The sequence below is a fragment of the Aspergillus affinis genome (genome assembly GCF_023601865.1).
Source record: "Aspergillus affinis strain CMG 70 chromosome Unknown NODE_8_length_531634_cov_87_933514, whole genome shotgun sequence".
Classification (NCBI taxonomy): domain Eukaryota; kingdom Fungi; phylum Ascomycota; class Eurotiomycetes; order Eurotiales; family Aspergillaceae; genus Aspergillus; species Aspergillus affinis.
Window position 1 is genome coordinate 292,333 of NW_026515789.1, and position 27,300 is coordinate 319,632.

The 27,300-nt window shown below is 50.1% G+C and overlaps 9 protein-coding genes across 9 annotated transcripts; 5 read left to right on the forward strand and 4 right to left on the reverse strand.

Annotated features, from left to right (window-relative positions):
* Nucleotides 1-1,782: 1,782 nt before the first annotated feature.
* KD926_011067 (nonribosomal peptide synthase) lies at nt 1,783-5,024 on the forward strand (the record flags this gene model as incomplete). Its single annotated transcript, XM_053096049.1, has 2 exons — nt 1,783-3,024; nt 3,090-5,024. 2 exons carry the CDS (start codon nt 1,783-1,785, stop codon nt 5,022-5,024), a joined length of 3,177 nt encoding a protein of 1,058 aa, XP_052959875.1.
* Nucleotides 5,025-6,991: 1,967 nt separating this feature from the next.
* Nucleotides 6,992-7,411, forward strand: KD926_011068 (Alcohol acetyltransferase; the record flags this gene model as incomplete). Its single annotated transcript, XM_053096050.1, has 1 exon — nt 6,992-7,411. The coding sequence occupies one exon, from the start codon at nt 6,992-6,994 to the stop codon at nt 7,409-7,411; it is 420 nt and encodes a 139-aa protein (XP_052959876.1).
* A 4,044-nt stretch (nt 7,412-11,455) lies between these two features.
* KD926_011069 (putative Rab geranylgeranyl transferase escort protein) lies at nt 11,456-13,297 on the reverse strand (the record flags this gene model as incomplete). The annotated part of the gene is made up of 4 exons (XM_053096051.1): nt 11,456-11,805; nt 12,009-12,992; nt 13,052-13,170; nt 13,224-13,297. 4 exons carry the CDS (start codon nt 13,295-13,297, stop codon nt 11,456-11,458), a joined length of 1,527 nt encoding a protein of 508 aa, XP_052959877.1.
* Nucleotides 13,298-14,521: 1,224 nt separating this feature from the next.
* On the reverse strand, nt 14,522-15,120 carry cyp1 (putative peptidyl prolyl cis-trans isomerase (CypC); the record flags this gene model as incomplete). Its single annotated transcript, XM_053096052.1, has 3 exons — nt 14,522-14,935; nt 14,994-15,035; nt 15,088-15,120. The coding sequence occupies 3 exons, from the start codon at nt 15,118-15,120 to the stop codon at nt 14,522-14,524; spliced, it is 489 nt and encodes a 162-aa protein (XP_052959878.1).
* Nucleotides 15,121-15,415: 295 nt separating this feature from the next.
* On the forward strand, nt 15,416-17,299 carry KD926_011071 (aspartic endopeptidase; the record flags this gene model as incomplete). The annotated part of the gene is made up of 1 exon (XM_053096053.1): nt 15,416-17,299. One exon carries the CDS (start codon nt 15,416-15,418, stop codon nt 17,297-17,299), a length of 1,884 nt encoding a protein of 627 aa, XP_052959879.1.
* Nucleotides 17,300-17,563: 264 nt separating this feature from the next.
* On the reverse strand, nt 17,564-18,784 carry KD926_011072 (3' exoribonuclease family protein; the record flags this gene model as incomplete). Its single annotated transcript, XM_053096054.1, has 1 exon — nt 17,564-18,784. The coding sequence occupies one exon, from the start codon at nt 18,782-18,784 to the stop codon at nt 17,564-17,566; it is 1,221 nt and encodes a 406-aa protein (XP_052959880.1).
* A 1,385-nt stretch (nt 18,785-20,169) lies between these two features.
* KD926_011073 (uncharacterized protein) lies at nt 20,170-22,222 on the forward strand (the record flags this gene model as incomplete). Its single annotated transcript, XM_053096056.1, has 3 exons — nt 20,170-20,865; nt 21,639-21,656; nt 21,896-22,222. The coding sequence occupies 3 exons, from the start codon at nt 20,170-20,172 to the stop codon at nt 22,220-22,222; spliced, it is 1,041 nt and encodes a 346-aa protein (XP_052959881.1).
* Nucleotides 22,223-22,594: 372 nt separating this feature from the next.
* KD926_011074 (putative metalloreductase transmembrane component) lies at nt 22,595-24,850 on the forward strand (the record flags this gene model as incomplete). The annotated part of the gene is made up of 1 exon (XM_053096057.1): nt 22,595-24,850. The coding sequence occupies one exon, from the start codon at nt 22,595-22,597 to the stop codon at nt 24,848-24,850; it is 2,256 nt and encodes a 751-aa protein (XP_052959882.1).
* A 599-nt stretch (nt 24,851-25,449) lies between these two features.
* On the reverse strand, nt 25,450-26,622 carry KD926_011075 (uncharacterized protein; the record flags this gene model as incomplete). Its single annotated transcript, XM_053096058.1, has 1 exon — nt 25,450-26,622. The coding sequence occupies one exon, from the start codon at nt 26,620-26,622 to the stop codon at nt 25,450-25,452; it is 1,173 nt and encodes a 390-aa protein (XP_052959883.1).
* Nucleotides 26,623-27,300: the final 678 nt, after the last annotated feature.

Genomic DNA, 27,300 nt, shown 5'->3' on the forward strand with positions numbered 1-27,300 from the left:
TGGCTCAACTGACTTCTCATCTATTTCAAGCTGATGGAGATCCATGCGACATCAACGCTGATTGCTGCTCTAATCTCTGCGACACGACTGGGGATAATTCCTGCATTGGGGATTAACAGAGATTGTGGGATTACAAAACCACTCAGCAGAATCTGCTGGATTTGAATGAACGAAGCTGTTGATACAAGTATCTAGATCTGAGTATATGGTGTTTCAGTGTCTGATCACGTCATCTGTTTAGGTATGGAACTCTATCCGGGTTCAACACCCCCCGCTCACCCCTTAGAACGAAATTGAAGCAATGAAACATAGTTGTCAAAGCAGCCAAATAGCGGTCACCGTAGGGGTCGGTTGAACACCCACCGCTCGAAGCTCAATGTCTTGGGCGCCACAAAATGTTGCTCCTTGCTACCAGTCCACTATGAATTTGGTAACAATGAATTTAGTGGCTGGCAAGTGTAACTGCAGCCTATGGTGGTCCTCTCACCAGTCCAAAGACTGGGTCGGAGGTAGTGATTACACTTAAAGCTCTACGGGGCAGACACTCTGGGGCACAGTCTTCCTGCTGCCGTCTTGCTTGAATGGTATTCGGATATCAGGCGCCTTACGAATCGAACATTGGGCCATCCTGTTAGCTTCCAGACGTATGGGTATCTGAATGATTAAGTCCATCTAGCTGAATACACAGAAGCCGTAGCATTATTGGTCAAACCCTGTTCTTCAAGCTTCGCTGGAATGACAAGTACTTCCGGTTGCTGCTTCCGCATTTTCTGCGGCATTGGGTTGCGTTGTTTTTCCAGTTAAAGATCTATATTTATGTCAAAGACATCCAGAGCAAAATAGTTTGTTGTTTCCCAGAAGAACGAGAGGCTATAGTGACCTAGCTTTCCATTGATAGGACCCACCAATCCATCTGCTAATATTGATTTTAAAACATAGTACTCTTCAATACAGTAATACAGTACCATGTTGATCGACCTCCACAAGTGCGACCGACCCATTCGCCAAGGAACTCTTCGACAGCGTGCAGCTTCTGAGGCAAACCCTTGGTGCAGTCAAGACGATTGATGCAGAAGAAAAAGCGGTCTGCGAGGATATATATCGTTGGCAGCCAGCACGGGCAAAAATATACCGTACACTGTACCACAGTTATCCAGTCTTCTACAGAAGGTAGCGGACCATCCAAACCACCCCGGGGGCAGTGATGGCGCCTAACAATACGGGCCATGTGGATGGTGAATTTTTTGTGTCTCCAAAGAACGATGAAGCTGTCACCATTTTCACCAGCCTTGGGTTGGAGGAGCAGGATCCTGCAGCTTCGCGTCTTGTATAATGCTTGCCCTGAAGATGCGGGTTGATATGGGTAGACCGAAGGCCGGCGCTATCAATTATAGACCATTTCCTACAGAATGCAGACCCTAGGATTTGGTGATGTCCATACATTAAATTGGAAGCGAGATGCTGAAAATTGGTTATCCAAATATGATATACCGCAGTCTGTAAAGGGACATATCCCGAAATTGTGCATGTGGACCCCGAAGTCTATTTTACCCGGGCCGTCCCTGATGACCCGTAGTGGCTCGCCTTGAGCGGTCAACGTTTTGACTCGTCACATCTGCATTTCCCTTGCACCGTGCGGAGCAGCAAATGCAATTAGCTGTTTGTGCGTCGAGACCACACGAACGCAGCGGATGATGGGAGCAGCAACCAAGGAGAATCTCAGTGTACATATATGACTCCGGAGCCGGCGGCCATTGACTGCGGCCACCAAAGAGGCAAGTCATGACTATCGATAATATCTTATCTACGACTGGCACAGGACGGCTGAGTGACAACGATCGCTTGCAGTTATGCCAATGGAACCAATTCGTCCCGCCAGCTGTGCACCGCTGCGTGCACCAGATGATCCACGAGCGTAGTCTGCTTCAGGCCGATGCGATCGCAGTGTGGGCTTGGGACGGAATCTGGTCCTACCGGCAATTGGACGAAATTTCGACCAAATTTGCACACCTGTTGGTCAACAAGCACAATGTTCAACCGGAGACCTTCATTCTCATATGTGCGGAAAAGTCTCGCTGGACCCCAGTGGCCATGCTGGCCGTCATCAAGGCTGGGGGTGCCTTTGTCTTAGTCGACCCGATCCATCCGCCCCAGAGATTAAAGCAGATGTCGGACCAAGTTGCGGCTCCACTGGCCTTGGAGTCGGCTTCGTGTGTCTCGCTGGCGCCCAACATAGTACCCAAATGGCTCGTCATTGAGGAAGCCTACTCCCGATTAAAAGAGAAGGACCATTCCCTCCCGATGGTCCCAGTCAGCCCGTTCCATGCTCTGTATGTCGTTTTCACCTCCGGGTCTACTGGAAAGCCCAAGGGTGCTGTCATGACACACTCAGGGTACGCATCGAGCGCATGCCATATTTCAGCCCCGATACAACTGAGCCCCGAATCGCGTGTCCTGCAATTCGCGTCATATGCGTTCGATGTTTCCGTTTCCGACCACTTGCTAACCTTGCTGGCCGGCGGCTGCATTTGTATTCCTTCTCCCACCGAGAGAGACCTGGCCACAGCAATAAATAAGATGCAGGTCAATTGGGCCTGTCTTACCCCTTCTGTGGCCCGAACCATTCGGCCAGCACGAGTCCCAGGTCTCCAACACCTGGTGTTGGCTGGAGAAGCTGTCACCCAGATTGACTTGGGCCTATGGGCTCCGACATCTGCTGATTTAATCAACATGTATGGACCCGCCGAACATGCGATTGGCGTCACCGTTCAGGGGGCAATGGGCGCGACAGCAACCCCGGGCTGCATTGGCAAAGCTCATGCTGCCGTATGCTGGATAGTCGACCCCGAAGACCACGATCAGCTGGTTCCCGTGGGAGAGGTGGGTGAGCTGTTGGTCCAGGGCCCTGCCTTGAGTCGAGGTTACATCAACGACCCAGTCCACACAACGGCCGCATTTATCGAGGCACCTAAGTGGCTATCTCGAGGGAACAAGACAGCATCAATGTACAAGACTGGAGACTTGGTGCGCTATATCTCGAATGGAGGTGCTATATCTCGAATGGAGGTTTGGTATATGAGGGTCGAAAGGACATGATGGCCAAAGTGCGAGGCCAACGTGTCGAGCTGGGAGAGGTCGAGCACCATTTGCTCAAGTGCTGCCCAGAAGCTGACGAAGTCATAGCTGAGGTCGTATCAACAAACTCGTCGACCCAGCTTGTAGTCTTTCTCTATGCCCCAAAAATGAATGAGAATACCTCAAAGGCCTCAAGCGATCAGCATCTGTTTCATCCCCCCAGTGCTAAGTTTCAGGAGCAGTCACACAGCATTTTGTCAGCTCTGGAGCAGCTAGTTCCATGCTATATGGTGCCCTCCGCAATTTTCCGCATTACTCATATTCCACTCACCAAGACGGGCAAGACTGATCATCGACTGTTGAAAGAACAGTACCACCAGTTGCTACAGCAGCAATGTAAGATAGATAAACCGGCCCTTAACAAGGCAGTGATTACGCCCCGGGAGGAAAAACTTCAGTGTCTTTGGGCTGAAGTGCTCAATATTCCTCCAGAGTCTATTGGGCGCGACGATGACTGGCTCGCACTGGGCGGAGACTCTCTCATGGCCATGATGCTCGTTTCTCGAGCTCGGGATACTGGACTCATTATGACCATGCATGATGTCTTCCGTCATCTGAGGCTGAGCGACTTAGCCGCCAGTGTCGGCAAAGTTCCCTGCAGCCTCGAGGAAGTGCAGGCTCCATTTTCGCTGTTGCCAGATGCTCCCGACGTGCGGCAGGCCATCCTTCAGACAGCGTCAAAGCGGGGTGGGTCAGAAGTCGAAGATATCTATCCCTGCCTGGAGTTTCAATCGTGGTTCTGTCGGTTGAGCATGACAATGGAGAACAACTGGACCGCAGAGGTGGAAGTCATCCTTTCACCTGAGCTTTCAGAGGAACGCCTGGCTCATGCGTGGATGACCGTGGTACAGGCGCATCCTATGCTGCGGACACATATCGTCTGGCTTAAGGAGAGCGGTCCGTTCTGGCAAGTGGTAAGGAAAGAGGGACTCCCAATGGAAATCGTCACTGCCGACCAGGGGCCACCTCGGAGGAAGAACATCTGGGGATTCAATCAGCCCCTGGCGCGGTTGTACAAGCAGCAAAACACCCTCAGGCTGTTGTTTCACCACACAGGGTGGGATCTACAGGCGATCAGTGTGGTTTTCCAGCAGCTAGGCCGGGCGTACGACGGTCAAACCCTCCCCTTCCGACTTGTGTCGCCGCTTGTCCAATGGGCACTCCGGCCCAGTGATGCTGGAAAGGGGTTCTGGAGACGCCGTCTGGCAGGGCTGCAAGCCCCAGAATTCCCTTCTCTTCCAGCTAAGGATTACGTCCCCCGGGCAACAGCCGTTTCCCAGAACTACCCCGTGCGTCTGTCAAAGCGCTCGGAGCGATTCACTGTTGATAGTCGGCTGCGTTTAGCACTGGCAATTGTTATTTCCAAGGCCACAAACGCGCCCCATGTCCTCTTTGGGGCTGCCGTGGCTCGACGCGGCGCTCCCGTTCCATGTCCTTTGGAGATAGTGGCTCCGTTCACGATCATGCAGCCAGTTCCTGTACGTCTGGATATGAGACATACCCTTCGCGAGGCTCTGCAGGCTGTCCAAGATCACTCCCTCGAAGCCATGAACTACCCAAAGGCCGACCGCACTTTTTTCCGTGGGCTTGGTCCTGAAATCGCCACAACCGCCTGTGACTATCATACCCTCATCGAACTGCAGCCCTCGACGTCCACTTCGGTTCCACATATGTTCGCTGAGCATACATTGCATGACCATGGGGTCTGCAACTTTGCTTTACTTTTGGAGTGTGAATACCTCAACGATTATACTAACGTCGTGGCTAAGTACGATGAGCAAGTCATGTCCGCCTCCCAGGTTAATCGGCTGCTGGAGCAGCTTGTGTACGTGGCTGAGCTTACTGAGAGTGCTGTGGACACTAGTATAGGCTCTATTGTCCTGCCCTGAGCGGCAGTTCTTTTGGGTTAGCCTAATTATTCCAGATCCACCCTTTGTTGTTATTTTGGTCCAATATATATTTTCTTCCTCCGTGTCTACATTCACGATAGGATCTGTTAAAAGATAGCATTTAGAGCAAATATGGATTGGTAACTACGAAGATTCGCGAGCCAATATGAGTAGAAATGCCGGATTGTATAGTGTCTGCCACCAGACGCACTTTGCATGATCATGCACCGTTTTATTACAACAGCTTCATGAATGAGCTTCCGATCTGTTTCCCTTCCGTTCCCTCAAGAGACACCGCAGTCTGTAAGGGCATATGTACAAGCCCGATAACGATGGCCAAATCCCCGTTATTTACCTCAACCAATGTATACATTGAATCAATTTTTGAGGACAGAGATGGCATGATCGAGCATATCTTCGAATGTAAAAGGGCGTACGTTCGAGTAGCAATAAGCTTCAGGTGATGCAAAGAACCGAATGCGTGAGGATCTGTCAAAACGCAGGAATCTGGGTATCACGTAGTCTCTGTACATATTTTGTATGGTATTTTGGGTCTTAACGTGACAGACGAGCTCACGCATGACGATATACACATGTGACACGATCATCATTCCGCCCGAGGCATATAATGCAAGGGGTCGGCATAAAAATATTAGTCCATAAAAGTAAACCTATAACTTGGTGATGTACCGCAAGGTGGATCCTGTAACCGAAATCCCTTTTTAACTTCAAGTGGCTCCTGTTTATGACTAAGACTACAATAGGGTTTTGCCTTTATGTTACGTCTGGAGGTCAATATATATACAAGCACATCGTTCAGACACCTTGGGCATACCGGAGGAGTCAGCGTGTTTTCAATCCTTACAACACCTACCTACCACCCAACAAATTGATATATTCAATGCCAAACGTCGAATTCCAATCATCATATCCATCTTCGTGAACGTCCTCTTCCCCAATTGTCATGGAGAAAGGGAACCCCGAAACAAAGTTCACTTCATTGAGGCCGCTAGGTATGTCTTCTGTTTCCTCTATCGTACGGTCTCTGACGAGCATTAGGGCATGTGGAAAAATACTCGTCGACCCGGAGTCATCTACGAATCTATAACAATGTGGGTCTAACGGCGCGATATAAAAGACCACTTGGAGCAGGCGTCAAATCGGCCCTCTTTCATGCGCTTTCAAGGCTCATCTCCAATCACCCTATATTATCGGCTGTTCCACTAGCTGTCGAAACAGCAAATCCATACTTTGCGCGTCTTCCGAAGATCTCACTTGATGAGGCTGTCACATTTGTACAAAAAGATGTCCACTCTTCCACACCCGATTCGGGAGAGATACTCGACAGAACCGTGGAAGAGCAACACAATTGCCCCTTCCATTTTGATCCTCATAGACCTCTTCCATTCTGGCGATTATGCGTTCTGGAAAACAATAATGAACCTACAAACTTTACTCTCGTCTTCATATTCCATCATGCACTCATGGATACGAGAAGTGCTCTTTCTTTCCATGAGGAGCTGGAAGAAAACATGATTCGGTTTCACAGATTTCCGCACAAGATCGAATCAAAGTCCATTATTGAGACCCCATCTTGTGCGCTGATCCCACCAATGGAGGACCTGTATCCTCTTCCTATATCTCAAGATTTCTTGCGATCTCAAGGAAGTTATACCGAGCCCTCATCCGATGTATGGACAGCCAGTCCTCAGTTCACTCCAGCAAAAACCCGATTCTCATCTTTATGGTTACCTGAAGCCGACACAAAGATGCTCACAGCACTAAGTAAGAGAGAAAACTCATCAGTCACGGCGGCGCTGCAAACCCTTATTGCGATCTGCCTTTTTTCAGTTCTTCCATCAAAATTCAAATCACTGCAGGCTGATTGCGCAGTATCACTGCGGCGGTTTCTTCCACAGCCAGTCACAACATCAACGATGGGCTGCTATGTCGGGTCAATTTCAACGATGTATTCCCGGACCCCTTTATTTGACTGGAACGAGGCCCGTCGGGCCAAAGAAGCCATTGATCATGCCATGGCGCAAAAAGGAGGCGACTTGTCAGTTGGATATTTGAGATTTGTTCCAAACCAGCATCACTGGATGATACAAAAGCTGGGCCGTAAAAGGATGGCCGCCTTCGAGTTATCCAATATCGGAGTGGGCTCTTCCTCGTCCGAAAACTCGTGCTTTGGGATCGAGGGCATGTTATTTAGCCAAAGCGCGAGTGCTTGTAGTGCTGCAATCAAGATCAGTGCGGTGACAGGACGAGATGGAAAGCTGGCACTTGGTTTCACCTGGCAAGAAGGCGTTGTGGATGGTGGAATGATTAAGCAGCTTCAGCGGGCTTTCAGAGCCCATGTGGAGGAATTAGCGGCGTCTAAGTAGCATGTTGGATTCCAACCCACTTTATTTGAACTATTTGAGGGACTGGGCTTGTTGTAGCTCACTATCATCAACCGCAGAATCACATTGTGTTCTCATGTATAGAGGGTTGCAAGCATTATTGAGATAGGTCGAGATTGGGGAACAAGCTCTGATGTTGGAATCCCGGCCTACTAAGCTAGTTCCTAATACAAGAGCTTTGCCATTAGAACAGAGTGTAATGAAGATTTCGGCATGATAGAGTTGAAGAATCTCCATCAAGTGATCCGCCCAGTCATTATGCCATCCCCAAATAAGGAAAGCTTTCGCGAATTCCCAGTACCCCGGATACCAGCCACTCAGTGTCCAATCGATGATAGCGACCACATTTACATTTTTGACCGTAAACTTTTGTGGTCGAAAATCACCATGTGTAAAGAGAATTTTTTGGGACTCAGAAAGCATTCCATTGAGAAAGCTTGTAATAAGACGTTTTGGTGCATGCTTTGGGAAGGCGTCAAGAAGCGCCGTATGGAAATCGCACTCAGAAACGAAGGGGCCTTTTAAAGTGTCACCAGGCTTGTATAAGAGCTTCATATTTTCTTGAAATCATAGCTTTATCGAGAGAAGTTGACAGGCTATGGTCGGTAACAGAACCGTTGTCTCCAGGATCCACAAAAGAGGGCAGAGCTGATTCGAACGCAGTTATGGTCCTTATCTGGGCGCTGGTTGGTGGTTTGATTGAAGATATGGGTGGCTCGCTGCTACTGCGGCCCATGATATTGCTACTGGTGATGATGGGAGGGCACCAATTTGCGCCCGTCAGGCTTGGACTTGCTCGTGAAGGTTCTCGTTCTGCGCGTGGAGGACGTACCGATCATGCTTTACTTCTAGCAATTTGTTTTTGATGGATTGAATGAGCTCGCCATCATTTCTTTAATAAGTCGATCAGTTTGCAGATTTCCCTAGTCGTGACGCGTCCATTGTCGTCTCCGGAGCTCGCAGTCCAGGGCGCGCTGCGGTGGTGTGGCCATCGCTAGGTCGGGCCTGTCTTCTGGTCCGAAGCGCAGTGATCGGGTTGAGGTTGTCTAACGCATTGGTCCTTGTCGTTCCAGGCGTGGTTGTGCGAGGGGGCTCGGGAACACCTTCATAACGCTCTACGCGTTGAATCTTAAACCACCGCCAACTAGGCTGGGTGCGGATTCGTATGTTAGTATAGTGGGAAAACAACTTTGCCAGGGGTCGGGGGGAATGAAATATACTACAGCTACCACAACTGTACCATAAATACTACGTTAGTAAAATTGGAATAAGCTCCCAGTATAGTCATACCAGAAGAAAAGGATTTTGTATCTTTGGGTATTTCAAGTACCACGTTCAGAACCTCTGAAACGGAATCATGGCAAGGCCCCCACATACCGAAGTAGGGTATACTGGGCAAGATCTCGTCGCCAATATACTTATACATACTGTAGTGGTGGAACCGGTGACAGTATAGAAACATGGACGGACTATTAGTCACGTGGCCAATTAGATAGCGTTCCTCCCTGTTGAGATTCCAGCTGAGGACTGGGCTAGAATCATACAATTCACTCTTTTCGTTTCCAGCCCTTTCATTATGAAGCAGGATCAGGGTATACGCGCCGCTGTCTACTAGTGCTGTTTTGGGAGTGTCGGTTGCTTGATCTTTCATCCATGATATCAACCTTTCTGCTATGCCAGACTGCCATTGAGCCATCCCTATTTCAATACATAAATGCATATCCCTTCTGGAAGCGTAATGATGCAAGTCAAGTAGATCTCCAACTTCAGCTCAAGCCACCTCACCGCTCAACCCGTCTTGAAAATACACCCACTCCTCTTTGCGAGAGATAAGTACTGTATACCCATCCATCCATAAACTCATCGTAAGTCATCTAATATTGCCGTGCGACATATACGGCTGAAAATCTTTCGACCCAGGACTCAAACTAGATTATTGTTAACATTCATTGGGGCTTTTTTTAAGAAAATGGTAGGTCCATTTTTCAAAATTGGAATGTTAAACGAGACTCACTAAAGGCAGAAGACCTGTCAACTATTGAATGACTTTATGAGGTAGGATGCCAATAAGCTAGGTGTTGATGCAGATTTCAGTCAGGGTAAGATGGTAGACAATATTATAAGGTGGGAGTGCTTATGTCCCCAAGATCAGCAATTAAGTTTCACGCACTGTTACTAGGCCAATCCTTTCGAAGTAACATGATATAATACTTTACTTGCGTGACAAAAGGAGATGGGAAACCAGGAGCCTTCCACCGAGGATTTGATACAAACCCGCCTCCAACATTTCAGCAAAAGACCCTACGCTCGCGAAAATGATATACCATTCTTTGTTGCTGACTTCACCAAAGTTATCCAATAGCATCAAAGATGGACAAAGGCCTTGCCTCACATTCAACCCTTCTATGGTTAGTCCACATCATTCCGGCCTTCCGAGCAACGCATTTGACGAAGACTCTAGCGGTAAAATGCAACTCAGATCAAAAGCTTCTCCAGTTGCTAGCTGAGATGGGCGTCAACTTCGGCTGCGCCTCTCTTGCGGAGATAGAGCAGATTCTAGATCTAGGAGTGGATCCATGCCGCATTATTTTCGCTCATACCTGCAAAGCGCCATCTACGCTAGATTTTGCTGCGCGACAGCAACGGTCCGGCGGTGTGGCGTTTGGTAGTCGGAAGATTTGACGCAGAATAGGTCGATCAAGCGGACCAGGCTTCCCAGAGGGGACCCTGTCATAATCCCCGGGCCCGAAGGCCCTGAAATCCTCGTCGCAAGATTCCACTACTCTCTCATAAGAGAAGATATGGTACAGGGTTTCCCTTAACTCATCAATGCCGATGTGACAGAGAATGCTTGCTACACCAAGAAGCTTTAGGGCAATATGTTGGCCTGCCCAGACCTCGATCAATACGTTGATATTTATGACGCGGCCTCATACTTCAAAGGACCATACGGGGGGTATATCGAGTTCAGTGTCAAACCGTGGAAGGTCGTTGCAACGCAGGATGATTACTTTCTTATATTGCCCACTAAGGCAACTGAACCGCCACAGATGTCGACTCCACCGGTCGATGACGAGGAGCCGGACAGTCCGCCGCCTATACTGTCCGATCTCATTATACAAGAAGATCCCTCCGTCTTCTAGATGATGATTCATTCGAGGCAGATCATTGAGTTGAGGCAATTCCATGTTTGGTCCCGTATCGAGCCTCCGCACTTCCGGGGTTCTACAGTACATTAACAACTATGTTTATCTGAGTGGTGCATTTCTTTACATGGATGGAACGTGTTGGCCCCTCGCGTTAGGGAATACCTTCAAATCTCTTGCAATTTGTTGTCCTTGACAGGCTTTGTTACTAGGCAGGCCAGCTCTGTTCTGAGACCTGACCTCAATTCTTCTTTCCTCCATTGATAGTGCTCGAGTGGCTGCTTGCCCAATGCTCCCTTAATCGCTTCCCTGATATTGAGCGTCGGAACCAGAGAACAGTTGGACTGCTCGACGGTCGTCACGAAAAACAAAAAACACACACTGTTGCCATTTTGCAAGTTCTTACAAACCGTAGGAACCCGCTGCATCTCGCTGAGCGAGATGCCCAGAATGAAAATCGCAGTGCTCTAAGTGCGGGAGCCTCTGTACTAGATGTTAAATTATATTCTTACCCTATTTCACTAAATTAGCTAGACTGATTATTGAATTATCTTCCGTCAAGTCAAACTCAAATGGCGAACAGGGTGGCTGATGGGCGTGATTGTTGTCATGACGTGCTTCTTCATGTTTCCTTGATGTCATGGAGGCAGTACTATGCATTCGAATCAAGAACATTGTTGATCGGAAGAAGCTAGGCAAGCTGGACATTCTCGGAGTTGAAGGGATTTAAGGGGGGCTGCCTGTTTTTCAGGCATTAAGATTACCAAGTACCCAAGATAATGAACTACGATGCTGAAATGTTCCAAAGAAATAGATGGGTTGGATTAGAGTCTATGACACTATGAGAACAGCTATATAGAAGTATTAAGAGAATTGCGGATCAATCCTCTTCGTAGGCACCTTCACGGTCCTCGAATTCCATGAATTCGCTCTCGTTCGCTTGGTCACCCATCACTAGCCTCCATGCTTCTTTAACCACGTCGATCAGGCTATCATCAAAAGCAAGATCGAGATTGGGCGGCGGGAAGCAAAAGGTGTCATTGGAGAGACGCGTAAGCGAAGAAGCTTGCGCTCTGGCTTGTGTGCTGACGTGACCCAACTGCGTATAACGCAGTGACCATAGAACAGCTGCACCAGGATCGACAGTTGATTCGAGAAGCTTATGGATCGCGTTCTCAATCAGAGATTGACCCTCAGCACCGGAGATACTAACGCTGCCATACAGAACACCTAACACAATATAGTTAGCATTGATGCAGGACCATGCAGTGTGGCAAATTTCAAGGAAGATGCTCATGATCAGATTATAAATTTTCAACAGAGCGTTTCAGGCAATGTAGATAAGTAAATTTAAGAAAGAGTCATCATATGAGCAGGGGAGCAGGGGCAACGAGAAGGCTAGTGGTGAGAGAATGATATAGATAAAAACTTACTTTGTCCTGACGGGCATTCCCCAGTCTCGCTTGAATGTGCCAAGATATAGACCGGGGGCGAGTCATCTGCCCGGCACAAGGAGCTCGCTGGGAATACCACCACGGCTCCGGCAGGGACGGGTGCACCTTCAGCTGTGACTGGGAAAAGGTTCTCGAGGGGAGACGAAACAATCGTAATTGACTTAGCTACTTTGTCACAAGTAGGACGTTCCTGATTAGGAAGGTCCCACTGAGAACCAAGCACAAACTTGGAGTTGATCGTCTCGTCGTTAGACAGGTGTACTTCAGCACGCGCGACTCCATCCCCTGTTTCAGTGGGAGGATTCATAGACTTGATGCCAGCATTCAAGACATAGACCCCACCGCCGACAGCAAGGGCACGGCAACCGACCTGGGAGAGCTCGGCACCACCGCCCCATTTTGCCAACAAGCCGCCGAACCCAGGACCGAACACGCCAATGGATGCAAGGTGTCGCTTGATGCGAGGGACCGCAAATTCAGCAGATGTTTGATGAGGCGCAGCTTGTGACAATGCAAGAGAAAGCAAGGGATCGTGAAGTTCAGCGGGTATGTGAAACTTCGAGTTTAGGTACTCCGGGAGAGAAGACGTAAGATCTTCCTCCTCGGGACCTGCCTCATCATCTTCAGGCTTTCCGATATGACGGAGAAACCTCATCAAAGTCCGCTTGGACTTGATCGTAATCAAGTCATCCGCAAAGATATCTTCTCGACTGCTTGGTACTCGGTACAAAGACCCGCTGCCGTTGTCATTACCGGACGAAGTTTGGTGGATCCACCAGCTTCCGACCGCCTGAAACTCTAGCTGGCGGTAAACCTTTGAAGAAACTAAAGTAGGCAGCAGTCGAGACCGAGAATAGATGAGTTGCGGCGAGAGGGACAGGGTATATGCCCGGGAGGCTGACAACCGGGTATTATCCTCCGGGAAGTAGACAGCTGCGTCTTCAAAAGGAAAGTGTTCGGGTTCTAATTTATAAAACAACGTTAGTAACATACTAAGCTGATTGATTAGCACCGACACTCACCCTCGTTTACTTTGGTAGCCCATTCCTGGGCTTCCTGCAGACTGAACGCTGCCTCTGATCCTCCGTAATAAGGGTTCCGGTCAACATGAAGTACCTTCTTTCCAGATCGAGAAAGGGCGCTATTTGAAAAGGTTAGCGATTGGACAATGGGGGTTGTAGAGGTAGAACTCACAGTGCCAAAAGTGACTGGGCCAGACCGGTGCCCGAGATTGTTACATCCCATGGCGTTTCAGAAAGCGACTCCATTCTGTTGTTGGGGCTGATGATAGCTGGAAATCAGTTAAGTTATTGTATTTACAAGGGTGTGCCCGACTATCATCACGTCGGGTGACACGCTGTTGAATGCCTTTGCAGCAGGACCTTCCAGCCCATGAGTGGTGTGTAGAGGATCATTCGTTCCGAGAACGAAAGTTATTTTCGAGGGAGAGAAGACGAAGGACACGCGAAGAAATACTGCGGGACCCGCTCTCGTGCGTCACGTGTTTGGGAGCTCCGACGGTGGGGCCATCAGGTTGGCCTTGTTTTCATGGCAGATAACACAATATTATTATTATGAATTCATCTGCTACTGAGCCTGGTGTCTACCGCTATATACCGTAATGGTATTGGACTTTTCAAGGAGTATGTGCGAGAGTGCCATGAACTTCATAATACTATTCTACCGGGCGGAGAATGGATGCTGTTGACTCGCCAAAAGCTCTGCAGTCAATTCATATAGGAGAACAAACTCAAAATACAAATTCAAGATAGAAGAAGCTCTATGCACTTTCAAGTATTACCAAAATCCGTAAATAGAGCCTCTCCCTGCAAGCTGGTGTGTTATCTAACCTCCATACTTTGTGCTCCCTTTACGGTGACTCGATGCCTAAGGCAGATAGATATGAGCCATTCCCAAAGCGGCTAGACTCGGTAATCTGCGCGAGTTGAAATTTGCGCGTCTGCCCGGCTTTTCTTCCTTTCCTTTTCATGCCACTCCTGGTGCTCTGCATGGGCATGCTACCATCTCATGGTAGTTTGTCTCTTTCGTACAAGCCTTCACTGGTCTTGTGCTCTACAGGAGTGGTAGAGAGAACCTATCACTCTGTATCTGCTGCTCTGGAGAAACATCTGATGGAAGCAGTTCGTTTTGTAGTGATACATTATATTACCATAATTCTTCTCTTGTCAATCCTGAGCCATGCTCTGTCCAAGTGATATTGACAGGTTTGTAAATCAGTATACTCGACCACTACCAGAGCTGTGTATCCTTCGGGGTGTCCTGGGCGATTGTGTGACTTCCAGTAGTCAGACGTCGGTCATCTGTCGACGTGCAACGAAGCGGTACCTTGGGCTTTATCCCAATGACTAGCTTCTGTCTGCACCTATATGATGAACTTGAACAATATGCCTGGCTGACGAGGAACAACCGCTGGGTTGGTTGAAGTTCAAAATAAAGGCCGGTCAGATTGGAGGCGTATTCCAACAGCCAGCTCATTCTTCTCCTCCCTCTTCCACAACTCTGGCGCGAAGGATCTTGACCTCGTCTACCGGTCTGTCCTCGCCATTTGTTTTCACTAGTCCCATGCGCTGTATCACCCGCATTCCGCTCTTGACGCGACCGAAAATAGTATGCTTTCCATCCAGCCACGGGGTTGGCGCAAGGGTGACGAAGAATTGACTGCCGTTGGTATTCGGTCCACTGTTCGCCATACTCAGTATGCCGGCGCCGGTGTGCTTGAGGCCGGCATGGATCTCGTCCTCGAACTTCTCTCCGTAGATCGAGCTTCCTCCTCGGCCGGTGCCAGTGGGATCGCCAGTTTGTACCATGAAGTTGGGGATGATGCGGTGGAAGACGACGTTGTTGTAGTAGCCTCTCTGTGCAAGGGTCGCGAAGTTTTTGCATGTCTAATAATCACAATAGAATTAGACTTGTCTACTTTGAAATGTAAACAGGAATACTGACCTTGGGCGCATGCTTATTGTAGAGCTCCACGGTGAACGAGCCCTGCAGGAAATTAATATCAATCACGATATGAAGATGTCACGTGGAGTCTCACCATGCTCGTATCAAAAGCCACATCTGTAGCCATGGTGAATTTGGGTATGAAAAGGAAAATGCCGGTTGAATTGTAAGGAACCGGAAGTTGATCAATGGTGTTTCTCTGGAACTGGAGGCGGCGGGGAAATGCCGGTCTTGGCATGTGCTGCATGTCATCAGTGATGCAACCTGTCGATTGTTTTCTCACATATAAACTCCCCTCACAGAGCCATGGTTTAATGGTTTGACGGCCACAATAACCCTAATTTATTGCCTAACTATGAAAGATTAGGAATTCTACCCTTCTAACGTTTGAACGGCCCCCAAACTTCATCACAACCGTCACCATGGACGAGGTCAGCCCTTTCGCCGAATTCCTGGGCGAGGCGATCTACCACCTCGAGGCTGTCAAGCCTCTCATTCCAACCTACTTGCATCTCCTGGTTTCCGCTTTATTCCCGATCTACATCGGTGCCCATGCCTCGCTCTCAAGACCAAGCTCTGCTGCCAAACGCCCCAAGAAAACCGACGATGACGACTCCGACGACGAAGACGAAGACGACGAGGAGGGAGAGAACAAGGCAAATATGGAGTCACTGGAGCCTCGCGATGCAATCATGTTTCCCTTGACTGCCGGTATGACTCTTGGTGGGCTATACTTGGTGATCAAATACATGGGTGCCGAGCTTCTGAACAAGATTCTGGGCTTCTATTTCTCTCAGATGGGCGTGTTCTTCGCCGTGGCGTTTTTGCGTGATGTCCTCTCGGTTCTCCGGTCATTCACCTTCCCACGGACATATACCTACAACGGTGGGCTCTGGAAGGTGCAGCAGTCTCAGCGCGTTTTCAATGTTGTTGGCGAGACTACTTCTTCACGGGTCCGACGCTCTCCCCTTCCAGGCATCTTTGGTTCCTTCCCATTGCCGGACTCCACGGTCGATCTTCTGTGGACTTGTCGCAATGCGCTCTACCAAAAGGCCAAATTCAAAATCAACATTCACCGCATCTGCAAGTCCGAAATCTCAGTGGACATGCTGGACTTGTTCAGCATCTTGCTGGCCCTGCCGGCTGTGGGATACTTCGCTTTCGTCGAGAAGCCGTGGTGGTTAACCAACTTCCTCGGATTTAGCTTCTGCTACGGAGTCTTGCAGTTTATGTCGCCCTCTACTTTCCTGACTGGATCCCTCATCCTCGGCTCGCTTTTCTTTTACGACATCTACTTCGTGTACTTCACACCCTTGATGGTCACAGTTGCGAAATCATTGGATGTGCCAATCAAACTCCTGTTCCCTCGCCCCGCAGGCCCGGACCAGCCGGTCGATTCCATCTCTTTAGCCATGTTGGGTCTGGGCGACATCGTCATCCCCGGTATGATGGTCGGCCACGCACTTCGATTTGACCTTTACCTCTATTACCTGCGAAAGGGATACCGGAAAGCGAAAGCTGAAGGTAACGAGGAAGAGCCAGTCAAGCCTATCTACCAGTCTGCTAGAGGAGGATGGGGTGAGCGTTTCTGGACGAAAGCCATTAAACCGCAGGAGGCTGAGCTGGAGCCCCCCTACCAGGATGCTCGACTCTTTCCTAAGACCTACTTCAAGGCTAGTGTCGTTGGGTACCTGGCCGGATTGGTTACAACCCTAGTGGTCATGCAATTGTTCAACCACCCCCAGCCCGCGCTTCTATATCTGGTTCCCGGCGTTCTCATCTCCTTGTGGGGTACTGCCTTCGTTCGAGGCGACATCCATCACATGTGGAACTTCAGCGACAGCGAAGACGACGAGGAAGACGAAGAGACCGAGTCTGGCGATAAAGAAAAGGAGAAGAAGGAAGAGGAAGAAGAAGACAAGAATGTTGGTTTCTTTCGTAAACTCTTCAACATGTCACACAAAGGAGCCGACAAGGCACAAAAGTCGGACGAAGCTTCCAAAAAGTCCACCGATGAAAAGAACGACAAAGCCGGCGACAAGAAGTCCGATGAAGATGGCAAAGCCGACGAGAATCTGGATCTATTTTCCTTTTCATTTTACATCCCGCGCAAGAGCAAGTCGGCAAAGTCCGCAGCTAAGTCTGCTGAGACTGACGAGGCTACCGACGATTCGAAAAGCTCGTCAACCCGTGCTGACTCTCCCGTGGAAGACGAAAACTGGGCTGTCATTGGCGGTGATAACGAACCTCCTACCAAAAGGCAGCGCAAGAGCGCCAGGAACGCAGCAAAAACCGCTGCTAACTAGGGGTATCAATCCGCGGTCTGCCTAGGGACTTTTGATTCTTCTTTGTACTCTCGATGAAAGCGGGCATGGCTAGAGGCGTTCGGACGGAAATTGATGCCTTTTTTTGTGCTTTTTCATGTTCTAACAGTCTATCTATCTTACCTCGGCTGCCGCCTTTACATGAAACATCAATACATCATGTTCTGAAGGACTTTTTTCAAATTTAGTTGGTATCATCAACAGTAATCATAGTTCGGTAAGGTCTCCAATGAACAAAGCCATCTTTCAACATTGTTCCAAGATACGCTTGACATCATCCCATCGTTGCGCAGACACATCAATCAGCTCCTTCAACTCACTGCTATCCACTGCCAAACCACCGTTCTTCTCCATCTTCAAGATCGTAGTCTTCCCCTTGCCACCTTGCTCCTTATCCACCACAATGCATACCCTCTCCTGGCTCAACCCCTCCTCATATCCATCAGGATCAGCAAGGATCCACCTCCGCTGAATCCCCTGTCTCCGACTCTCCGTGATCTTCCTCTCCTCCGCGTCAGGGATAACCATAGCCCTCCACCCACTCGCCGCATCAGCCTCAAAGACAGCATACGAGCTCGCAACCGGCAGTCCACGCAAAGTTAACTTCTTAGCCTCCGAGACCGCATCCGAACACACCACAGTCTCGTTATCCACGTCCCACCACGCACGCGGAAGTTTCGTGTCCCGCAACGCCGCGAGCACAGACGCCCACGCCGCGTCGAACGGGTTCCCGGCCAACGAAATGATCATGACGTCAATGTAGAGTACCCAGAAGGCCTTGATCTCTTTCTCGGACTCGCCCGTAGCAGCAGCGTCGGCGTCCACATCCATCTGCTCGCTCTCGTTATGCCGTTCCAGCTCCTCGCCGCCTAGGTTCGGCGCCTGGTACCAGATCCGCAAGTCGTCGGCCCGCACGAGTCGCGAGCTATGCAGCAAAGTGAGGATCTGGTGGGAGAGGGACTGCGCTAGCGATGAGGGCGGAGCACCGGGGACGAAACCCGGAGCGCACCCGGTGCTCAAGGAAAGGTTGGGGACCAGAAGGTTGAGGTCTTGGATTTGAGATTCGTTGGTGTCGGCGTCGGCGTCGGAGTCGGAGTCCGGAGACTCATCCACTTTTCGGCGCTTGTTGGATCCTTCCGTTGATGAGGGTCCGGAGCGCGATACGCTCCATGAGGCGATGTCGTCTGTATGCAGGATCTCTGCGCGCACGCCGCAGACGGCCGTCGTGTCGCCTACTCGCACCACCGCGCTGCCATTGGTGTGCGTCAGGGAGCCGGTATTTGCGGAAGTGATGCGGAATTGCGAGGGAGCTCGGCCGTTGGCGCGAATGGAGGGGTGGTGGCTCGACGAGGGAGGCGATAAGTGGGCGAGAAGATAGGCGTGAGGTTGCAGCCGGGCGAACTGGGAGGGGGGCAGAGAGAGGGATGGAGGGGTTGGTTGGGCAGCGGTTCCTGCTGCGGAGGCCATGATTTAAATTGGTCGTAGCAGACAGAGCTTGGTAGTTTGTTAAACGAATTTATGGAAGACGTAGATTGGGGATTGAGACGGTAGACAGTCGCTCTTTGTTCGGCGGAAGAAAAGAAGCAGCAACTTATTTTTCGGCGGCAGAATAGTTGCCATTTCTAAGGCGGTGAAAGTGGTGGTGTCTCACAGGCTGACGATCTCAGAGCTGCCTCTCCTTGACAATCACTTGATTGTTGTACTCTATTACGTCTATATTCATCTAGAAGGGTCCTTTTTGCTGCAGGAGATGAATGTCCTCAATAAAGCTTGAATAGAACACCACCCATCTTGTTTAATTCTCGGTATCCGGTGATCAAGCTACCTGCCTGATACTCCAAGCTTGACACCAGCATTCCGTTGGAAACTCCTTGAGATACTAGTTTTCTCATGAAAATATATACTAATTTTAGCATACCTTTTCAAATTAGCTAATAATATTTCCCAACTTGTGGAATAATGCCGGATTGCGCGTCTCTGTGAGCTAATCCAAAAAGGACGGTCAACAGCGAATACTACGAAGCAGCAATTGTGAAAATCCAGGAAATCGATGTTGTACTCGTCTAATCTCTCTATCTTAGGCAAATATTTCCAACTCAACCCAAGGCTCGCTTATAAGTTGTCGCGGGATCGTCGCTTCATCTAAATATAAACACGAGATCTCGGGAGCCAGATTCTGAGTTTGGCCCGCCAAATGATCCCAGATAACTGCATAACGCAGAAACTTATGCAAATTGTTTATGTTATGATGGTTTGAAATCAGGAAATAGAGGGGATTCTTGGAATCTTTCGCTCGTGGATAATATGGTTTGCCGTCATGGACCGATCAAACTGGACATTAACCCGTTTCTCGGCAGCAAGGAGGCGTTTTCCAACCACGACACCCACGTCAATCAACTTAAACTTTTCTAGATATCTCCGCTGTATCCGTAGAGTTCCGGACGATTTCCGTATTCTTTCTAATATGTCCCCGAACTAAGCTGCCCGAGCTGTCCCCAACCTTTCCTCGGACTGTAGTTGTGCATCCCCGATGATCGTTTACTCCAAACGCCGTGCAGCCTCAGGCAGGTGGCGCTCTGAATACTTGGGACTCGTATTTATTGCAGAATGATACCTTCTTGACTCTAGTACACCATGGAAGATAACCTCTAGTCATCAGGCATTAGTGGGTCGTCTTCTAAAATAGGATGTTCTTGTTTTGTATTCGTACAAGATCTGTGCATGGGTGAGTACCTAATGTGCTTCAAGGGAAATTTCCGGTTTCTGGCAGGATGGAATTTTATATACCTCTCTGAACAGTCATTGTCTCTGATCGAGATAGTTGGACCCTTTTCTATCGGACAGGATATTCCATGAAGGGAAAGATGAACGCACCATGTCTGGAAGAAATCTCCCAAGCTATCAACCCTCGCAGCATTTCTCCACCGCCCCAATACTCTCTTCATGAACCTTCTCGCACACCTCAAGTGAACGGCAGCTTGACGGACAGAACGCAACAGATTAGCCTATCGACAGACGATAACCTCAAACTTCTCACAACATCCACCATTGTGCCCGATGAGGTGTCAACAAACTGCTGGAGCGACGAAGCCACAGCCCGGGTGGTACTCTCTCTACTTCAGAAGGAACCTTTAAGCCCTTTGCCTCATCCGATAACCCAAAACGACATAAAAATACAGAACAAGCCACTTCTGACCTGCGTTGTCTGTTTCGAGACGTACAGGGATGACTATTTCCCAAGCACACCAATCGCAACAGCCTGTGACCATACTTCTGTAGCCGGCACTGATATCTGTCTAGGATGTCTACGTCGGTGTCTTGACATCCAATTCTCTTCGCAGGACACCAGCACACTATCATGTCCTCTCTGTCATGAACAGCTTTCCGATGAAGAGGTTCAACGATGGGCTAGCCGACAGACATTTCATGCCTATGATCGGATGCGAACCTGGCAGATGCTAGAGGAAGACGCCGAGTTTGTCCCCTGCATTCGGCAGAGTTGTGGATATGGACAACTACACGCCGGAGGACTGGAGGATCCGATTGTGGTATGCGGATCTTGTGGCACGAGGACATGCTTTATTCACAGGGAAACACCTTGGCATGAAGGCGTGACGTGCAAGGAATACGAAGAAATGATAAACCCAAGAGAAAGCCAAGAAGAGATTGAGGAATTCCAGGAAAGTGAGGCCTGTGAGCAGTCCAGCACTCTACACTGGAGTAACGACACTCAGGGGTCCTCTTTCAACGGACATACAAGGACAGGGACGAGAGAGGAGACCACACGGCCTTGCCCTAGCTGCAGGTTTCCAATGGGGCGGCGGCCAAGTGGTAGTAAATTTACTCGGTGTATGTTTTCTTGTTCCGCTATGTCGTACCTATACCAGACCTGACCGCCGTTGGACTCTAGGCGAATCATGCTTGCATGAATGGTGTTGGGACTGTGGTATCGGTTGGAGATGGAGACATCTCGATGTGGATTGTGTGCCATCTCCGCAGTGAGCGACAATATATGTCGATAGCACCAAAAGTTCTATGATGGCGCAGCTGGTCTAATGCATGATGCTGAAAAGTAACCGCGAACGTTTAAGTTGTATCTGTCCTCGATGTCACATTGAGATTAACGCTCAAATCAGAGCACGCAGGGTTGAGTTCACTTAATCTATACTCGGTGGCGAGCAGTTGGCAATATCATCGGCGCTTCATCTACTGATGGGACGACTTATTCCACATGATAGACATGGAAAGAAAACTATTAAGCGCACCACTGAGTGGTTTGTTCAACTCACGAATCGCTTTCTGACTCGCGCTGTGTTAACAGCGCTTTGACCGGGTTGTGGTAAGAGAACCTGCGTCGAATCCGCGCCACAGCCATCTCAATCACTCCCATAGCACGGCCCGAGTCCAAGTTGTAAGACCTAGCGAATAAGAATCAAGGTATTCCGTATCGTTTGTACATACAATGAGGGAGACACGGTAAATGCTGGGGTCTTTCAAGGATGCATTCTGATCGTGTTAGGAGATCCGGATGGCTCCGAGGGTGCCTCATAATGCTAAGCGAGTATGGGAAGGTCACAGAAAGCCCGTTTCCATGGTGAAAACGTTCAAAAAGCCCAGTCATTTCCAGGGTTTCTCCCTGCAGTGACTGACTCTGGCATCGTTAGCGTGGGCCAAGCCAGCGTATCGCAATTGAACGAAAGGGCAACACGGCATCCCATCCGGCTCGCACCGTGCATGTACCAAGAGCTGGGACTGGGACTGGGACTTCTTCACTCACCGATCGACATGCAACCATTAGCCCCCGTTGGTGACGAGTTCTGCGCAAAGCGAGTGACGAGGACAGAATTACCGCCGGGCGAGTCGAGCGGCAGCCAATGCGAGGATCCCCTGGCCGGCCGCAGGTGACAGCGCCCGCCGCTCGTGCATTAGCGGGGATTGAGCCCGCATCGCCGTCATCCTCGTCGACGCCATGCTAAGCTCCATATACTCCTCTTCGCCGCTCGCTCCCCTCGTCTCAATTTGCTCTCACCGGGTTGATCTTGCCTTTTTCTTCTTTTATCCATCCATGCTTGCTTTCGCTGGTTATACAGTTCTTCTTCCATCAAAACCACAACACAGTTTTTGCAGCGATTACTACCACAATGGTAGTTCCCACTATTTGAAGAGGTCAGCTTGCTGGACATGAAGTGACGAGAACAGCAAATCAAGAGAGTTACAGTCAGCTTTCGTTGACGTTTAAACAAGAAAAGTGGAAGCGTCGCGGCAATAAATAGCACCATGTCTGGTATATGGCATTCTGCTGCTTCAATTGCGAAGCGAATCAATATCCCGATCATTGCATCCAACTCTCCGGCAGACATCGCTGAACAGCAACGAGACCCGTGGGACCAGTCAGACAAATACGCCTTGGGATGGGTCTTTTTCTCCGTGATCCTACTGGCCATCACTACGGTCATTCGGTTCTACCATGTCTGGGGTGACAAGATACGGATCGCATTGTACAAAGAGGATGCCGCTGCGGCTTCTCCGTGCATCTGCTCTCCTCAGGACGAATATGAGCTTCCCAGCGCAGCGACGGACAGTTCAACTACTCAGTTCTTCCCGGCTCATGGTCCTCTGCCGAGCAACAACACCACCAGCGCGAAACAACAATCGTCGGTGTCCACAATTGCACCGATCAACAATACCATCGCATTTGTACGATGGGTCTTCTATCGACCACTTCCGGTGATACAAGTATGGAAGTTCCGCGTCGTGCTTCCGTCATTAGGGGCCTCCGCTGTTGTCCTTGCAGCCCTAATCTTTGTCACGCTCTATTCTTTCCTCCCTCGACCGCTTTATTTCTCGTCCATTGCTCTTGGATCTCCTCCTTTGGCCATTCGTGCTGGAATGATCGCCGTGGCCATGATCCCTTGGATTATTGCACTCAGCACCCGAGCCAATTTCATCAGCATGTTGACCGGCATTGGCCACGAGAGACTGAATGTCCTTCATCGATGGGCAGGCTATTTGTGCCTCTTCCTAACCCTGGTTCATATGATTCCGTTCTATGCCACGCCAATCTGGGAAAGCGAGTCCTTCGTGTACTACGAGCAGGTTCTTCCGAATCACGTCTACGTTTACGGGACCGGTTTTGCGGCGTTTGTTCCTCTGGCTTTCTTATGCCTGCATTCCTTGCCCATACTACGATCATGGATGTATGAGCTATTCGTGGCCGTGCACATGCCAGTGTCTATTGTCTTCCTCGGCATGCTTTTCTGGCACTGCAAGAACTTCTTGACATCATGGGACTATCTATGGGCCACTGTTGCCATCTGGGTGATGTCTTTCATCGTTCGACTCTTCTACCTCAACTGGACCAACCCTTTCCGGCTATCATTCATGATCGGAGAGGAGTCCGCGATCACCATCCTTCCCCAAAACACCGTCAAAGTGACGGTCGCGACCCGCATGCGATGGAAACCAGGCCAATATGTCTACCTGCGCATGCCCGGTATCTCACTTTTCGGACGCCACCCATTCACCATCGCCTCCTTGTGCAGCGACGACTTTCCCTCCGAGTATGGCGAGAACTATCGTGACTTGGCCCTCGTCTTTCGTCCTTTCGGCGGCTTCACCCGCCAGGTCTTCCTCAAGGCCTTCGAGTACGGCCCGTACAAGACCTGGACCGCCTTCCTAGAGGGACCTTACGGCGGGATGCGTCGCGAAATGGCCGCTTTCGACGACGTAGTCTTCTTCGCCGGCGGAAGCGGCATCACCGCAATCGCCAGCCAACTCCTCTACCTGATCAAGAAGATGCGAGACCGCAAAGCAGTCACGAAATCGATTCGAGTAATCTGGGCATTCAGAAACCCCGAGTCAATCGAATGGTTCAAAGAAGAGCTCCGCATCTGCCGAGACTTCGCACCTCCCAACTCCGTCCACTTCCATTTCTTCCTCACCGGCTCCCCGCAATACACCGTCGACGGCCGCATGTCCGACGACATCGTGCAGGAGAAAATCTACAACACCTTGCAGGTCTTCGATAAGCGTAACTCCGCGTTCATTCGCGAAGAAGCCGCCGGTGACCCGGAAGTCGAAAAGGAGCTTCGTCGCGAGAACGAAGACGCGATTACTGCGCTGCCTCCCGCGCATACCCTCCCTCATATCAACACTAGCAGGCACTATAGCCCCATGGTGAATAATCACCAGTTTCCCTCCCCTAATGCAGGGACATCCGATAGTAACGAAAGTCTGCCGTTCGACTTTGGTTTCTCCCACTCCCCGGCCGTGTCTACTCGATCTCTCCCGCGCTATGCCTCACTCCCGCAAGGAAGACGCAACGGCTGGCGCATTGACTACGTGCGTCCGGATATCCCACGCCTGCTGACCGAATACTCGCGGGGATTCGGTCGCCGAGCTTGTGTTTTCGTCTGCGGGCCCCCGAGCATGAGAGTTGAAGTCTCGCATACGACAGCGCGGCTTCAGCAACAGGTAATGAACGACTCGTCGAAGGACGAGATCTTCCTGCATGCAGAGAACTACAGTATCTGATCTGATCTAGTCTCACATATACTGTTTCTATTTGTTTCAATTTTTTTTTTATAAAGCAAACGCGCTGATGAATGCTCTTACTTGGTTATTTAAATGTTTCATGTATGATGATTCCCGATACCCGTTTGTTTCCAGATTGGGTTTGCTCTCGGTCTTGACGATAATGTTTTGTTTGAATGTACATTTGGGGTTACTTTGCACATATGAATAGCATCATCTCTCTTTTTATTTTTTTGCTTCTTTTTGGTTGTTAGAACGCCCGTAATGCATTGTTTTCTTATATTGATGCTAATTTAGAGTTTAATCATATTCAATATTGTATCATTCCTTGCATCTATAAATCAAATGAGGAAAGTCTCTAGACTGTTAAACACACACATACATGTCTCTAGATGTCATGAAACATAATGGGAAGGAACAGGATAGCGTGAGCTGTAGATCTTGAGTATGCGACTTATTGACAAGGGTATATATATCCAACATAAAAGAATGGAGAGGTGCAACAAAACCAAACAGAACGCAAGTCAAAAAAAAGAGCTGAGTGCCACAGCCAAAACAATCCCGAAATTAAAAAAACCAGATAAAAAAACCAAAAAACACTATCGTTGCGGTTCATCATCTGCCTTCCGCTTCCGACTCGCTGTATCGTCAGCATCCAGCAACTTCGAATCCGAGAACAGTGTCACGCCATGATCGTCTTCATCTTCATTGTCAGCTTCGACCTTTTCCCAATCATCATCCCCGTCCTCTTCTTCTGCCGACACAAAGTGTTCTTCGTCGCCGGAGAGCTTCGCTTGCTCCGGGGCATCCGGGTTCGCGTTGGTAGATCCATCATCCCCTTCTGCGCCATTCTCGTCATCGTCCCATTCTAGCGTCAACTTCACGATCCGCGCACCCGACGGCCTCAACTTCCGGTAGTAGTTCTCGACCACCCCCGATTCCACTGTAAAGCCGCGCGAGACGTACCATTTCAGGCCCTCGTCGTTCGCCTCGTGAACGTGTGCCGTGATCGTGCGGATGTTGTAGTGTCTGACGAGCGAGGAAACGCAATAACCAGACTGCAGACCGCCCTTATCCCCCTCTGAAGATGACGGCGGCGGCGTGGAAAAGAGCAACGAGTTGAGCAAAGACGCCGCGATGCCGTAGCTCCGATACGGGGACAGCAGGTGCAGTGTCTGGATGTACAAGTTCGCCGGGTCTCGCTGAGATTTGCCCGGGAGGCGCTTCGCGGCCATAGGCGGGACTGACTCCAGACGACAGCGAATCCCCCCGATGACTTTGTCCGACCCCGTAGAGGCCGCCGTGGCGGGGGACGTTGCCGGCGCCGCGGCTACCGGGTGATCATGGTATATGGCGACGCGCGAGACGGAGGCGATGACGGGGTCTGTGATGGTGGCGGTGTAGAAGGAGTTCGGGTAGCGGATGGGCAGCAGAAGGCCTGTTATTCGGGATAACGAGGGAATGTGAGCCGTGTTGACCGGTTCGATGGTAACGTGGGGGTGTGGAGTTGGGTATCCGGACGCGATGGCGTGAGGGTACGCGACGGGCTGGTAGATCGAGGAGTCGCCGGAGCTGGTCGGGGGCTTGAGTTTGGCGGCGATGGTGGCGTGCGAGGCATTTTGGTGTCGGAAGGCGCTCAGCGAGGGGGGGCTTATGGGGGATTTGGCGCGTCTGGTGTTGGAGGATGGGGATGAGGAGGAGGGAGGAGAGAATGGTGGAGAAGTGGGCGGCTGCTTGGATTGATGCGCCTTTGCGAAGAACTGATATGCCATGATGGCGGAGGGTGTGTAGATAAGTGTATGTACAGAAGAAGATGGGGATAGAGAAGTTCCGTGTTGTATGTACCTTCTCTCTCTGTTCGTATGTACTCACGCCCACCTGTCACGAGAGAAGAGGAAGAAGAAGTCAGGAGGGGAAGTCACTCGACGCAAACAGCGACAAACGCGGAGATGAGATAAGATAAGATCGGCCGGTCGGCGAGAGTCGTCCAGCAGCAGCAAAGGCCAGCGCAAAGCCTCGCCGGTCTTCCCTCCCAGTCCACTCCAATCTGCCTGTTTCCCCACGGACAAGACCGCGGTGGGACTGCCGGATGCTCTTTAGATCCTGACTTTTTGGATCGTCGACTTTCCTTATCTATATATACAACACTCCCTCTCTCATGTAAACCAGGTAAGCCGGTCCTCACCCTGCGAAGAAACGAGTCCTCCGCTGATTCTTCCTACCGTAGGCGTTTCCCGCCACCGACAGGAGACCTTCCCCCATTCACTTATCGACCGGCCGATGAACTCGAGGTGCTGCACGTGCTACTGGCCACTCCGCTGAGTCCTGTCTTCACGATCGATTGTTCCGCGCGCTCTCCTGCCCGGCTTCCGACTGTCCGCCCCCGTCGCCGCTCATCGATTCCTATCGTTGGACGGTATACCACACGCACGAGTACATGGAGTCGTATT